The sequence below is a fragment of the Anguilla anguilla genome, chromosome 16 (assembly GCF_013347855.1).
Source record: "Anguilla anguilla isolate fAngAng1 chromosome 16, fAngAng1.pri, whole genome shotgun sequence".
NCBI lineage: Eukaryota > Metazoa > Chordata > Actinopteri > Anguilliformes > Anguillidae > Anguilla > Anguilla anguilla.
The window spans coordinates 7,366,545-7,383,209 of record NC_049216.1 but is presented as its reverse complement, the minus strand read 5'-3'; the positions used below and the strand labels follow the sequence as shown (position 1 = coordinate 7,383,209).

At 45.5% G+C, this 16,665-nt stretch overlaps 1 protein-coding gene across 1 annotated transcript; it reads right to left on the bottom strand.

The window, feature by feature from the left end:
• Positions 1 to 561: 561 nt before the first annotated feature.
• On the bottom strand, positions 562 to 16,095 carry mtch2 (mitochondrial carrier homolog 2). Its single transcript, XM_035396111.1, has 13 exons — positions 15,939 to 16,095; positions 13,067 to 13,151; positions 9,365 to 9,471; positions 8,975 to 9,001; positions 8,633 to 8,689; positions 8,019 to 8,076; positions 7,663 to 7,714; positions 6,298 to 6,357; positions 5,676 to 5,769; positions 3,434 to 3,481; positions 2,448 to 2,515; positions 1,466 to 1,541; positions 562 to 961 (listed from the first exon to the last, which is right to left on the bottom strand). Exons 1-13 carry the CDS (start codon positions 16,023 to 16,025, stop codon positions 875 to 877), a joined length of 906 nt encoding a protein of 301 aa, XP_035252002.1. The 5' UTR covers positions 16,026 to 16,095; the 3' UTR covers positions 562 to 874.
• Between the last annotated feature and the right edge of the window lie 570 nt (positions 16,096 to 16,665).

The window sequence follows — 16,665 nt, the reverse complement described above, 5'->3', positions numbered from 1 at the left end:
GAGAGGGGAAATGGAGGGAGGGGGCGCTGGAAGAGCTCGGCCAATTCTGGGACCCTCGACACCAAACCCTCCGCCCACCCCCCCCCCCCAAAAAAAAAAAAAAAAAGTAATATCGGGAGAGTTCATTTTACGCATAATGCAAAAGTTACGAGCACCTCCAGCCATACGCGTGGTCCCAGCCGGAAGGAAGAAAGCGCGTCAAGCGAAGCTCGGGGAAACGAGGGCTCGTCATGCGGGCGGGAAATCGCCGTGGCGACGCGCGCCCCGCGAGGCCGACGTCTTCGGCGCAGTCCCGGGGGGGGGGGGGGGGGGGGGGGGGGGGGAGGCGCGCGAGAGCGACCGTGGTAACGACCGCGCGTTCGGTAGCGCCAGCAACGGCAGCGTTCAGAATAAAGGAAAGACCACCAGCGGCGCATGCTAGCCTGCGCTCTCCCTCAGCAGCGGGGGTGGCGGGGTGGGGGGCGGGGGCGGGGCACGCACAGTTAAATACGACCGAGCAATTCAAACTGGGAGGAATAAAAAAAAAACAAAATCAAGGAAAAATAAAAATGCCTTTCTGGGTAATGGTGAATTTAAACCATTGTTTATTAAGTTGAATTCCGTTGTTGTCCTGCAGTATTATTTACACAAATGCCTAAATATTATTAAAATAAAGCTCTTTTCGACTTCATCGATGCAGCTCGTGTTTCTGTAAAATAACGTGAAAATGTCGTCTTCGCCGGTGGCAGTTCGACATCGTTAAAAAAATTCCAGCACATCATTGTCAACAAATGCATACAAATTAGATACAACCCATTAGTCCCAATTGACTGTTTTTTTCTTTTTTTTTATTATTGTAAGATGCTGCTAGGCTGTCCGCTGCCCCACCCCCCTTTTAAAACAATCTCTTCTGGTCGAGCGCGTACAGCTTCCCTGCTGGAACCTTCCGGAAAAAGAGACTGTTGCCTCTGCTCATGTTTCCCTGAAAAAGAGAACAGGAGTGAGCTGTGAGAATTCCTTAAGGGTGAAATCCACTTCAGTGTCATTTTTGCTTTTGTTCCCCTACCCACCCCCCTTCGTGTCTGTGTATGTGTGTGTGCATGCACGTGTGGTGTGTGTGTGTGAATGTGTGTGGGTGTGTGCGTGCGTGTGTACATGCGCATGAGTGTGTGCACGTTCGTGCACATGTAAGTGTCTGCGTGTGAGAGTGTGTGTGTGTGTGTGTGTGTGTGCGCGCATGCACGGGTGGTGTGTGTGTGTGTGTGCATATGTGCGCATGTGTGTCTGTGTGAGAGTGTGTGTGTGCGTGCATGCGTGAAATGTGTGCGCGTATGTGCACGTGTGTGTCTGCGTGTGAGTGTGTGTGTGTACGTGTGTATGTGCGTGTGTGTGCGTGCGTGTGCGTATGTGCACGTGTGTTTGCATGTGATAGCGTGTGCGTGTGGAATGTGTGTGTGTGTACGTGTGCGTGCGGAGTGTAAGATACCTCTAAGCTCAGGTGTCTCCAGCAGTCCAGCCAGGTGGGATACACAGCAGCGTAAGGGGGGAGGCCACCTGCCAGACTGAACACAGACCAGAGCAGCCTTCAGGGGACTGAACATCCCATCTGTGTACCCTTAAACACGGTTACCACTGCCTCCACAATACTGACCCTACTGTTATACACACACACAGCCTCCACAATACTGACCCTACTGTTACACACACACACACACACACACACACACACACACACACACACACACACACACACACACACACACACACACACACACACACACACACACACACACACACACACACACACACACACACACACACACACACACACACACACACACACACACACACACACACACACACACACACACACACACACACACAGCCTCCACATTACAGACCGTACTGTTATACACACACACACACACACACACACACACAGCCTCCACATTACAGACCGTACTGTTATACACACACACACAGCCTCCACACTACTGACCCTACACACACACACACACAGCCTCCACACTACGGTCACACAGACACACACACACACATTTACCACTGCCTTCACACTACTGAGGATTCTTGTACAATTCTGGCAACCAAAAACAAAGTATTATTGGAAATGCTTGTCGTGGAAAAACCTTCATCTTTTTCTGTTCAAATTAATTTATGGCTTTAGCACAAGGTAGAGCTTTCTACAATACGATTCCATGGCTTCAGTGAGCAGGCGTTAAACATTCGGCCCTCACTGTGGGATTGTGGGATAGATGACGCGGCTAATTGAACAGCTGAGTGCGGAAATTGACAAAGTACCCGGAAACGGCTGTCCTTCCCAACACTGACTCAGGCTTACCGCTGAAAACAACAACAACAACAAACAAACAGTTCTGCAGGCAGTCTGTCTGACGATGGAGCGGTTTGAAAGCTCTAAAAAAAAGGGAAAAAGGCGGCAGCCATCTTACCCGCAGTTGTTGACAGCCATTAGGTTGGACACCAGCACAAATGGATAGGTCAGCATGCTGGCAAAGAACTAGGAATAGGGAAGGGGGGGGGGGGGGGGGGGGGGGGGGGGGGACAAATTTTAAAATGCGGAACACCGACTTGCTAATGGCCTCAAGCCTACGAAAAGCCGGTGGTAAATGAATGCCATTCAGCGTATCGTCCCTTTCTACGACGCACACAATTAACATATTCATGAGGGCTGCCAGCGCTGCAGCCTGAAGGCATACCGTCGTACAGGTGACAACTAATGCCACCTTAATGCGCTTAAAGAGGGGGAGTAAAAAATAATCTTTTTTTTTCAAGGCAGTTTTGTGTAAAGAACACCACACATTCGTAATTACCAGTTACCTACAGCACTTTCCTGCCACAGGGGAACTGGCACAAGTAAATCTTAACGAGCGGGATGGAAAGCAAGACTGGGTCTGTTTGTGTATCCGTCCCAACACGTTGGTTCTGGGTGCAGCCATGAACCCTGTGACCCAGAATCAGTTCCGGACAATAAGATGCCCAAACTTATTGGCACACTGGCCTTGCTGTCACCGTAGGAGAGGAGGGGCTTTCCCCCCCGCCTCCTCTCGCTGATTGGCCGCGAACAACGCCCGTTAGCAAGCGCGGTGACTGCGCGGCTCGGCTAGCGAGGCGGCACGAATGACCCCCCCCCCCCCCCCCCCCCCCCCCTCGTCCTCCATTTTATGAACGACCCACACATCTCGTCCTCCATTTTATGAATGACCCACACATCTCGTCCTCCATTTTATGAATGGCCCACACATCTCGTTCAACGATTTTATGAATGGTCCCCTAAAACCCTTTATAAAGATTTTATGAAAGAGCCTCTCGAACATCCTTCGTAACGGGTCTATGAATCACTCCGTGCCGTCCCGTCGGCGCGCTGGATGAAAAGGCGAACGGCGCGGCGTTCCGAGCCTCCGCGCCGATGACTCACCCCTGTCACGGTCTGGGAGCAGTTCTTGATCTCGCCCATGTGATTCATCTGTTGGGAGAGAGAAGAAAACGGTCATCCATCTGAACGCCGCGCATCAGTCCTCCTGAAAACCACTCCTCGCGATACCGCAGGTGTTCCGAGGGTAACGGAAAAGTGCGCGGTGGAGGCGCGCGATGTGAAACGGAACACAACCCTCACGCTACCATTACCCTGCAAGTGAAATCTTTCACCTAAAAAAAATGAAATGTCGATCATGGTATGAGCGCAAAGTTCTCCAACAAAAATTATTCAGCGATATTTGTCGAACCCTTGCACACGACATGTTACATTTCATTACGTGTAAAAGTTGTGTAAGTCGCTCTGGATAACAGCGTCTGCTAAATGCCTGTAATGTAATGTAATTACATTTACAGGCATTTAGCAGACGCTCCTATCCAGAGAGACTTACGCAACATTCGACATAGCATTTAGATTTGCATCCATTTATACAGCTGGATATATAACTGAAGCAATGCAGGTTAAGTACCTTGCTCAAGAATACAATGGCAGTGTCCTACTCAGGAATCGAACTTGTGACCTTCAGGTTACAAGACCACTTCCTTACCCATTATACTACACTGCCGCCCCATCTTTCAAGATGGCATTTCTGTAGACCTATTCAGTCTTTTCTATGAAGCAGAACACATACAGGCAAGCATGTCCAAGCGAATGTAGTGGGTGTAGCACAGCTAGTTCGCTAATGAAGCACAGTAAAGGTGCGGTAAAGCCAAGGTCTAGTAACAGGTTACCGTGACAACACTCAGGCGAAGCAACACTCGAATTCAAAAATAACGACGTTGCCCTTGGCTAGGGCCAATTTTGCCTTTAGCTGACTGGTAAAGCGTTTGCCTATGGAGTCTTTGGATGAATGAGAGGCCGGGGTTCAAATCCCACCTCGGACTCAGGCAAATCTCCAACTCCTTCACTACACGCACACACTGAACATAACCAAAGTCTCGAGAATTCAAATAATGCCGGTCAAGTCCGATGTTTTTATATTTCGTTCATTTCTTTTTCGTTTTGTTTGTTTTTAAATTTTTTAAAAATAAAAACAAAAAGAAAAAGCACACGGTCCACCCCGATTTCTTGTCTTCTTTACTTTTTAATTCAAACGAGGAAGGCTGAGGGTGTAAAAGACAGAACTCGTCACAGAGCAGAAAGTGTCGTGGCGGGGGATCGAAACCCCAGCCAAGCGTGGGTATTTCTATATGGGCTGAGTGTTGGCATCACAGACCGTGCCCATGCTTTTAGATTTGAAGTCTATGCCATTTTTGCAGAGTCTAAAAGTTTCTGAAACATGGATTCAGTTGTACTGCGGTATCACCAACAGATGGCGATGCTGAGCAATGACTAAATAAAATTTTAAAAATGCTAATCAAATCTTTAATATTTGTGCTGCTTATCAGTGTAACAGGGCAGGGTTGTCCAGTCCAGTCAGAAAGGAGCCTGTGTGGGTGCAGGTTTCTGTTCTGGCCCAGTACTTATGAGAATGGATTCTCCTTGTAATAAGGATGATGTCACAATTGCATTACAGACTGCTCCCCATTATGCATATACGCCTACGGTGTGCAGCAGAGGACAATCGGAGCATTCGCACCGTTCACGTCTGTGGCGTGTGACAGAGAAATCCGATTTGTCTTACAACGGGGATCTCCCACTCCAATTCTGGGGGGGTGCAGTGTCTGGCGGCTTCTGTGCGCGTTTTGCCAATTAAATACAGAAACGCATACACCAGATTTCTTTCATTTACAGCTAAGAATTCTGAGCAAACCTCATTTAAATTACAGTTTAAAATCCATTTAAAGCGCTACAAGCTCAATCCACTTCCTACTTAAGTCACTAGAAGCTCAATCTCCCCTCTTGGGAGACAGGCACTTAAGGTCAGATTGGCTAAAGGATTTAGCTTTGGCTAAAGCTCAAAAGGGAAAAACAATTGTATGTCTACAACTATTTCATTGGAGAAGAAGTGAGCTTATGCAAATGAGCTTAACCTTCTACACGTTTCAATCCTTCAGTAAATCTGGCCCTTTACATTACACGGCAGCCCTCGGTTGTGACGGCAACTCGACGTCATCCCTGATCTTTGCCTAACCTTTTACGAGGGCGCTTTTATTAGTTGCCATGGTTACCAGCGTCTACCACGCGCCTGCGAACGCAAACCGAGCTCCAAAATGGAGGGACGGAGCGGCGAGGGCGGCCTTACCGAGTTGTCTATTGCATAGGTGTTGATGAGGTGGGCCAGCATGTTGCAGATCCACAGCGACAGCACGTCGCCGAGGAGACGCGGGATCATCCCCCTGCCGCAGACAGGAAGCTGTCATCAAGCTCACGGTCATGCACGTCAAAGGAAACTGAAATGCTTTCAGAGTTTCTTACACACACACACGCACACACTGTACTGCAAAACCCACTCAATTCGATTATGTCGCATTTAACGCAATTGCAGGCAAGCGTAGGCATGTCTGTACGATGCGATTATCTTTTTTTTCTGAAACGGATCTTTAAAAGATATAAAAATGTGTCCTCTCATTTTGGTCAGTGCTGAAGTCTGTCTTGTTCAGTAAAAACCTCAGAATACACAAAATATGTCCCAGCATGAACTCGCATCCGCTTTTTTTTGTCCACGTGCACATGCCGATACCTCATGTCCATAAAATATTAAACATGCCAGATTAAGAGTTCTGCTGTCATCACAAGCAGGATTCCCTTTTTTATCAGCGTCCGCACCACTCCCACCGCTCTCAAACAGAGCAACGGATCTGAGCAAACAATCTGAGTCAACAAAGAAACCGCACGTGGAGAGACTCGTTTCTTTGAATACGTACGCAAAAAATCCCAGAATTCCTTCTTCCCTGTAGATTGTGGAGATGGAGTCAAATACGCCGCTGTGAAAATAAGACACAATTCCGCACATCAATAACTGCTTATCAATGCATCTCAAGACTCACGTCACCCTGGTAGAGAGAGCAGGCAATTAGCATTTGTATAAGATAATGCGCCCTATTAAAATTAACGCACGGCACTACGGAAATGACGGCAGAGACGCTTTAAAGTGCGCACAAATATCTTCTGAATTAAACTATGAATGGGTAATAAAACGAGCACTGTTGCCTTTTATTAAAATTCACACTCTGGGGAACCGTGTGCACGTTTTGCTCTGTGATAGAAGCCAGCGCGCTCAGCCCCCTTAAGGAGTGCCACTTAGTGGTGCGATTGTTCCGGATCTTTCTCGAGGTCCCCGCCCCTTCCCCTTAATGTCTCTACTGGAGGGAGCATGCACACATCAGTGGCCTTCATATACTGACAGCTGACAGCAGAATGGGGATGTTCAGCAATGCAGTTGAACGCGAGAGGCCATTTCGGGTCTGAAGGTCAGCGTCTCCGGTTGAATCGGACCAATCAGGAACGATCGCACCCCTGGCTGCTGCTGAAAGGATGTTTATTTTGCCATCTAAATAAACAGACCGCAATGGGAAAACTGGCTTTTTGAGTGCAAATTATAAGTACCAGCAGGGGGCGCCTCTATAGGGGGATGAGGGCCAAAAGCTGGCCCCCTGGCACAATGCCATGCAAATCAGTATGTCGAGCCAACTCATACGAAGAAGACGACTACGCGTCGCCATCTGTTGGCAACCAACAGATTTTACCACATGGCAAACAAAGACCACAGTGTATCAACACAGGACAGTCAGAAAGAGGTATAAAAATAACTGCATAAATAAATCGTTAATATCTGCACTATTTATAGGACAGAACAGTTGGCTCAAATACCATACTGTGCATGGATGTTTAAACCAGCAACCAATTAGGAAGGTCGTGTTCTTTTTCTGGTTTATTGATAAAAACAGCACGTACGCAAGCCTGGATGAGTTGTGGGTTTGTCATGTTTAAATGTACGTATTGCTTATTTTGTCTATGTAGGCATGTCGCAAGGGTTATAAAAATAAAAAAAAAAACAAAAAAAAAAAAACCTTTTCAGCCAACCAAGATTTTCTGTAGGCCTTGCGTCATTGGCTGGCCACTTACTAATCATGTGTGAGGGGGCAAATCAGGTTATCAAATATATGATCAAAATAAAGGTATTTAAATCCCACTCGGTTCCGTTAAACCAGGCCATTGTTGTGAATTAATGACTCGTGTTATAATCTTTCATTCATTTGAGCGACACAGATACCAATAAAAGCACTCACCTGTATTTGGTTTCTCGGCCTACAAACTGGACCATACATCTTAGAGTGATCACTGGAAATAAAGAACAAAACATTAGCATTTCAGATCGTAAAACTACAAATCCCACACACACTAACAACGGGTCTGAAACAAAGAGAGCGCGCGGGCCGCAAATTCATTTCAGAAGAAGCTTCCGTTTCGAAGATCTTCGGCAAAACCTTTCGTTAATTTACGCAAATTCAAAGCGGGCTCTCACCTCTCCCTTAACACAGTGCTAAACCTGTGTTAAGGTCAACCTCTCTGTGAGCGAGAGGGACGGGGAGAGAAAGACCGCTGGTCTTTCAGCGGTTCGGCAGGAGGGGGGCGGCGCGGTTACCGTGGAAAGGGTGCGTGACGATCGTGGCACAGGAGCGGGCAATCATCTCTTTGGTGGTCTGCAGAGAGAGGGGCGGAGCCAGCTCAGTTTCTATACGAATCCCCGATTCATCTTCTGAATTCAAAGACCGTTCTAATTTAGAGATACGTCACAGACTCGACCACAATTCGATACAGTTTCTTTCCCCACGATCACACGGATACGGCTGTTGTGCATAATAAAATCAGAAACCTGATTGGCCCTTTGCTTACAGATATAAATTCATTAGGTCCTTCAATAAATCTTATCCAGAGTGACTTACACAACTTTTTACACAGCATTTACATTGCATCTATTTATACAGTTGGATATATACTGAAGCAATGCAGCTTAAGTACCTTGCTCAAAGGTACAGCGGCAGTGTTAATAAAATAACTGTTAATAAACACGGTTTTACAGAACAGAATCCCTCACGTACTTCGGCACAAGGTCTTACTGACCAACATGAATGAAACACTCCCTACCTACATCTGTATTATTAACTGCAGAAGATTATCTCCCCAGTACATTTCCAGTGATATTCAGATCACGCGATCACTTCTTCACTCAAACGCTGCACAAAAGTAAATTTTCACCTCATTTACGACATGCTTCAGAGATCCTTCTTCCGCCTTTTCACAGATCCCATGTTCCTGAAAGGGGGAAAGTGTACACGGGTCAGACCTCCAATGCAGTTTCAACAATGCAACAAACTGCCGATCCAAGAAATGAGCAGGCAAAAGCTTCACTGCAATGGAGAAATTGCTTTGCTAACGTTCAGTGGATGCCTAAGTCTTGGGCTTGAGGGTCCCTGTTGCTCTCAACGAAGCGACGCTGCAGCGCGCAAAGTGACAAAGCACACGGGAGAGTCAGTGATTGAGGACAGACTGACACGGTTACAGCGTAGCTAGCCGCGCGGAAGGGCGGACATGATTTACCTCAGCTTGGCCTCCTTCCTGGCATCTCTGTGAAAGACGGAAAGATAAACGCACTGAGACACAGCCATAAAACTCCAGTGCCGCTGGAGTCTAAACTCCAGTGTCCTTACACCACCTGGCCAACAAACATTAAGACAATATTTGTTCTACATGGGGGGGGGGGGTAATTCCAGTCCCGGAGTGGCCAATGTGTATACAGGTTTTTTTTTTTGTTTCCACCAATTACGATGACTAAATTAGCTAATAGGCTGGTCATAGGACCCTGGGAACACAGGACCCTTTGACATGTTCCCATTATCTGCCATATAAATCTAGGGAACATAGGACCCTGGGAATACAGGAATGACCCTGTGTGCTCTCTCTCTCTCTCTCTCTCTCTCTCGCTCTCACCTGCAGGACGGAGCCGTGGACGACGGTGCCTATGGTCCCGGCCCAGAGCCTGGGCACCAGGCCGCTGAACAGCCCCGCCTTCCCGTCAATCTTCACGATGTGTTTAGCTGGACAAGGAAAAAACAAACAAACATAATAATTTAAATCAGGAAAATCCACGGGTCCTCGTTTCAATGCAGCAGAATAAACAAACGTGCGCTAAATATCGTGCCGGAACTTAAAATTTTTTTCCTGATTTTCACTTTTTCCCCTTCCTCCCATTTTTCAGGCCCGTCCGATCGCTGAAACTTTCTGCCGACTGGGGGAAGCGTTCCCCTTTTCCAACCCGCCGGTCCGCGAGCTGAGCCCGGCTGCAGGCCGGGGCTTCGGGGTCCTCGACCGACCGGCGGAGTCGACGACCGCGCAGCGTCCGGCCAACTGAAGCCCTGGGTCAGCGGTACCCAAACCCGGGGCCCTCGAGGGCCGCGGCACTGCTGATCTTCTCTACTGCCTGATAGAGTCCAGAGTCCAATAATGTCACTGACTGGCCAGAGATTACAACTGGCCAGGTGTCCCAGGTTTATTAAATCAGTCCCCGGATTGGAGGGGAAGAATGAAAGCCAGCAGTACAAGCTGGCCCCAGGGGGGCAGATTTGAGTGTCACTGCCCTGTGCATACGGGCAATTAAAAAGCGGCCAATGATATCGCCCCACTAACGGCCAATCAGCTCGCACGTGGTCAATGATTTGCTGGCCCGTGGGGCTCCTCGCGGCCAATAATACAATCGCTTAGGCTGGATTTGGTTCCATTTTTAACACGTTTCCTTCCCTTGCTCTGTTCCCTCGAGTAAGCAATTTTGTGACAAAATTTGTGACCCGCAACAAGGGAACTGAATACTCAGTTTTACACTGAATTACTCAGGAGCATTCCAAACAGCTGCGCACCGGCACATCCTCACTTCTTCGCGTGCGGAGCATTGCATTGTGGGATTCCATTCTTGCCAGAAGCCTGCGATTTATACCCTTGGCAGGAGGGAGGGAAAAAAAACAAGGGAGCAAGGGGACATAACTGCTCCTTCCTCTTTTCATAAATCAGAACTGAATGCCACTTGATGTGGCCGCCATATTTCATCCTGACATTTTGGGGATTCCCCCTTGAAGCAAGGGAAGGGAGCATCGGGAATAGAGCATTAAACTCTCTCTCTGGAGGGAGCGGGCTAACTGCAGTATAAATGTAGCGGCCCTTGTTCATCAGACCGCGGCTTCTCGTATTTGCTCATCAGAAATGGCTGCAAGCCAACCTTGGCTCCAATGAATTAAGCTTGGGCAAAATGAGCAATCTGTTATCGTATGTCCATGAGCAGACAAGAAGCGCCTGGCCAAAGATGCTTCATTGTGTCAAGGTTTGGGGGGGGGGGGGGGGTCCGAATACAATTTCATAGAAACTAAAACAGGCTACAAATGATGCCAACCATCATTTGTGTGCCCGCAGGGAAATATAGTTATTCCCCTTTCGTGTTTGTGTACTTTTGAAGAAAGCAACCATCACATTTTTCAACTTGTCAAATTAAAAATCGGTATAACCATAACAATCTGCGCTCCAGAAATATAAACGAGGTGCTACATACTGCCGAACGCTGTGAAAAATCGGTGGCGGTCCTGAAACTGCAGAGAGATCAGGGTTTTGAAATGAACACTCGCCAAGTGCGGGGAAAATCCGGCCATGGCGGGCAACTCTGTCAAAACCGCCAGCCACTTTGGCGGGTGAAGTTCCTCGATCTAGTTTCTGTGTGAAAAATGTACTTGTAGTTTTCCCAAAGTGGTCAGCAGCTCCGTGGTAACCCGCCCACCTACTTTGCCCTGCAAGACCTCACAGTCGTGCAGAATGCACTTTCACCCACTGCTGCCCTTTCTCGATGATGCAATTACCCTGGAGACCCCATGACGACGTCGCCTTGGACACCGCTGCGCATGAAACATCAGTAAGTCGAGCCTTTCTGTTCACCAATACTTCTAGCAAAAATGTCCAGGCAATGTGCCCTCTTTCAAAATCACCCAGGCCTCCACTTGGACACATGCAGACCATAACAACAGGCGACCAGGCCTGCGATGTCATTGGTTGAATTAATGGACGAGAAACACCAGTGTTGCCACATACTCCACCCCACCAAACTTACCCATGAGTTTCCTTTTTTTCGCCCCCACCACCTGCATACGTTTACAGATCTGTGACTGTATTATTAATGGACGGTGATTTCACAACACAGCCAATGCAATGTATAAAAATGATCTGATTGCTTCCTTACAACTCCTTCGCATTCTTCAAAATACAGCAGCATCAAGGAGCTCCGCCATTTTAAGCGGAGTGTAGCACAGTGGGTAAGGAACTGGGCTTGTAACCGAAAGGTCGCAGGTTCGATTCCCGGGTAGGACACTGCCGTTGTACCCTTGAGCAAGGTACTTAACCGAAATTGCTTCAGTATATATCCAGCTGTATAAATGGATACAATGTAAAATGCTATGTAAAAGTTGTGTAAGTCGCTCTGGATAAGAGCGTCTGCTAAATGCCTGTAATGTAATAATGTAATGTAACACTGTACTGGCTGCCACATTAAAATCCCTTCTGTTCAGAACGCGGACAAGCCCAGATTCATGCAGCCGCCATTCCGCAGGCAAGCACAAAACGATTCGATCATGTGACGGGGGGACCCAAGGGCCTGTTCCAATCCCCTCTCGGCTCCGCCCACACAAACTCCACGAAGGGGTACGCCTCTTTCAGATGCTGATTTCCCACCGGCATCTTAAGAGCGGGCCCCATCTGTTCACAGACCGAGTGCAATATGTTTCACTGCCCCTTCACTCGTGAGGGCTGCACGGTGCTATACGCTGACAAAATCAGCATACAGGTTCACAGGAAATGGAAAAGATGCATATAAATTCAGGCAATGTTAAGAGCCAGATAGAGAACTAGCTTAGTTTTCCTTTACCTCCATCACTAATATGCTTTGTATACTAAACCAAACTCAAAAGTAAGACTTACTCTCACTTTATTGGGAACGTGCACCAACTTGCTAGCTATAATAGTTAATTTAGTGCTCTCTAGTTACATTTGTTTCCAAGCAAAAATGCCCCCGACCCAAGTAAGCAAGTATACGTTTATTAATGGTGCAGGTCTATAGCATTGGTGGCTAACTTGCTGCTAGCAGTAATACTCACTAGTTCACACCCGTTCGTTAGTTAGGTACCTAGCCATTTCTATTTGTTAGTTATTTAGATATGACCAGAATGTCTCCATGAAGACTACATCATATAATGCAGAAACTGCTAAAGGTATAAAACAAGAAACTTTGAGGTGTCCCCAAGTTTATATTAAAAACATCAGAAGATCAATGCTCTTCTTCAGGCAAACTTCCAAGTGCAGATGCTAATAACTACATCTCAAGTCAAACAGTGCCTCCCTCACTTAATGCACTTGTGCCCAGCTTTTGCAGTGTTAGACTCCAAAATACTATACTGTGATGCTATACTCCCAAATACGATACTATACTGTGGTGCTATACTCCCAAATACTATACTATGCTGTGGTGCTACACTCCCAAAGTATGGGAGAGTGGAGATAAAGGGGGGCTTTGAATGCAGTCCCAGTTTTACCTCAGAGGACTAGGCCCCCTCCTCCCCCCTGGAGGAGAAGAAGAAAGTTACAATTTATTCGTTAAGGTCTTACCATATGAAAAAAGTCCTGGCAGCTGGTAGATCTGTCTACCAAATATATTTCTTCCTACAGTAGGAGGCAGAGGTTCATGTCCAATCTGGAAAGGAACAAACTGGTAAAGGAGGAAACCCAAATCCAGGGGATTCCTTACATCTACAAACATCAGAAACGAACGACAGGCCTGGCTTGATAGGGTTAATTGAAATGGCAAAACATCGAATAATCAGAGATATGATTTTGTACACATTTTTCTTTAATCAGAAACTACTGATTTTCAGACCCTAAACATGTCTACAGCTTATAAGCATGCACAAATTGGAAGCTTTTCCACTCTGACATCATAGTAGGAGAATTCTCAGACATCAAGTCAATACTTGTATCACTATACACACATTACTGGCTTTAAAAAAAACTGAATTTCCTTATTAATCAGGGGAAATAACTAACACTTTTGAATATTTGTTGCACAACATTAAGTTACACTTTTCTTTCTTCTATGGGCCTATTTGAAAATCCCTATTTATGTATGGGTCATCCTACACCAATCAATCAGTACGTCACACACAGGCTCCTTTTTAATTTCTGTATACATTAGCTGGAAGATGTATTGCAGTATTTCACGGTTCTTATATACAGTGAGTGTCATAATGTTTGGGACAAAGACTTTTTTTTCTTCCTGATTTGGCCCAGTACTCCACAATTTTAGATTTGTAATCAAGCAATTGACATGTGGTTAAAGTGCACATTCTCAATTTGCCAGGCTCTGATTAAACCAAAATGTATTAAAAAATACTCTTAAATAAAAGCTGAGAATGTGCACATCAACTATGTGTGAATTGTTTTATTATAAATATAAAATTGCAGAGTACAGAGCCAAACACAACTGTCTTTGTCCCAAACACAACTGTGCTCTTCGTGAATATCTCCAGAGTTCTGCCCTTTACAACAACCAGGGGGAGAAGGCTCTCAAAACATGGGTCTTTTCAGAGCCTAGTACCCCTACTTCTCATGAGACCATCAACACTTCATGGACAGTATGTTGTAGAGGTTATGACAAAAGCTGGTCCTGGGAAAATGTGCTGGGAACTTCCTTTAAAAAATTAAGGAAGCACCCGGACCTCATAAAAGCAAAAATATCCAACAAGCCCAAATGCAAAAACCTTCACTTTGTGGCAAAAGTACACAGCCTTACGGACAACTGCAGAAAAAATGTACTTAAAATTAATTTGTAATTTTAGCTATCACTGTTGTTATACATGTCTTAATAAATGCTTGACTTTGTATTCTGAGCACTGTGTCCAGTTCTGAGCAACACACGATAAGAAAGATGGAAGCGTTAGGAAAAGGTACAAAAAGTGCAACATAGCCTACTTGGTTGTAGAGGTCAAATGTAATTAAACATTATGAATAAATAATTAAAACACTTAATATCTTCAGGCACAGTGAAAAGAGACTAAAGGGGGATTTGAGTTTACATATTTAAAAGCTATTGGATTCCAGAAGGCATTTCAGGTTGACCTCTGATAGCAGAATATAGGGCATGAGTCAAAAGCAACAAACTGGTATCAGATTAATAAACGCGCTCAAGGCCCGCGCCACGCACTGGTGCCGCATTCGAAGTAATGACGTTTAGGTACATGTATAAAATGAACTTTTTGATGTTATTTCATGTCATGTTACTTTAACTTGAAACTTTTTAATTTAAGAAGCAGAGCTCTCGTAATAATCAATGCAAATTGCATACAAGTTACTGGTTATATCACAGATATATTCTTCTGGTGACAGTGCTTCAAGTAACGCCATCTCTGCGACAACGCTAGGGATGACCCGACTAACAGTTACAGCTTCGCATTTCTACAAGATGCCGCCATGGAGTATTGGTGGGTTCATAATAAGCAGTGTTACTATGGTGCAATAAAGGGTTCAGAATGGTTCGACAACGACATTCACGAGATTCATAACTTAAGAGACTAAATGCTGTTGAAAGGGGCAGAACTCTCAAGAAATGTATACTACCAGTTCCTTACACTGACGCTTTAAAGATGCTTTTGCAAACAAACTTCAACTGTTCGGGTACCTCGACTACCCATTGTTTATTTTACTATTTGATATTTTAATGGACAAAGACTATTGTACACTTTCACTTTCGTAGGTAGTCAGTAAAGCTTAATTGCCTTCACTGCAAGTACTGAGTTGGTATAGTGAACCAGAAAAGAAGCCACATTAGCAAGACAGGTGACACTCGATCTCGATGACACTGACAGCTAAATCACGGTAAATCAAGTCATACCTTATAGCAATTAACTTTGCTAACGATAAATAGCTAGTTACATCTTCTGTCAGAGGAACTTACATGGTCTCATTGAACACAACTGATTTGGCCGAATCGTCGTCTTTTCAGACACATGCTGACAAACTAGTTTAGCTAGAAAACCTTCCAGAATAGCGTTCCGGGTTATCCGGAACACCTTGATGTCGCCCTCGCCTTGGATAAAAACTGGCTAGCTAGATGGTTATATGAACTTTGCATTACTAGAGCAGCGAGTTCCGTATTTGATCAAGAGCGTCAAAAGACCACTCGATTGATCCATACGGATACATAGTAGCTAGGTTGTTAAGGAAATAAGTAAATTTCTGTCAAACAAAACTAACGATAGGAAATGGAAGGAGCCAGAGAGGAAACTGCTCCCTGTTTGACAAAATGTGAAATGTGAATGTGAAACTGAAGGTATTATAAACGAGCACAGACTGTGCGACTAGAAGCTAAGCTTGCAAACTAGCGACACAGAAATAAAATGGCGCATGTTACACACAAAAAAGTCGGTAGTCTATGTGCTTTTCAGGCTGCATGTAAGATGACCAAAGAGTCCAGTTAGTCGCTTACCTGAACTAGCACCTTCACATACATAAGCGGGTGGGAAAGGACAGTAAGTCCTGTTCCCAGCAGCACCTGGACACGCGTGTCCGCCATGATGGGGGAAAATAGGCAACCTCCTTCAAAGCTGTAGAAGGCGGAAAGGGCATAAGATATTGAGATGTCACGTGAGTCGGGTTATGCGATCCCGTGACTGTCGATCACCATAGATACTATGTTGTCTTGATTCAATACCACCAATGAACTACAGTAGGCTACCACAGTCCAGTGCCCTGAACTGGGTATGGCTGACTTCTCCCGGTAGCAGAAGATCATGGCCTCGTTTCCAAAACCACCTTAAGCCTAAATTGATAGCAAAAGTCATAAAAGCATCTTTGATTTGTGACGTGTTTCCCAAAGGCGTGTGGTATAAAGACGGTCTTGGAAATTGATCATAGATTAACGTGACCAGAAACTCGTAAAAACCCGAATATTACGAAATGATGCACATAATGTTCATAATATCAAGAAAATGCTGAGTCAAAAAATGAAAATGTTAAAACAGAGAATATTGGCACGTTTATTGTTTATCAGACGGAAGACTGTCGTTCAGATAAATATAAGTAATTCCCACTTGACAATGATGGAAAAGGGAGTTTCATGAGTCACAACAATTGATAAGTAATGAAATACATGATTATGCTATGATTTACAGCATTGCACAATTTATACCTTTAGGATAGATTTGGAGACACAT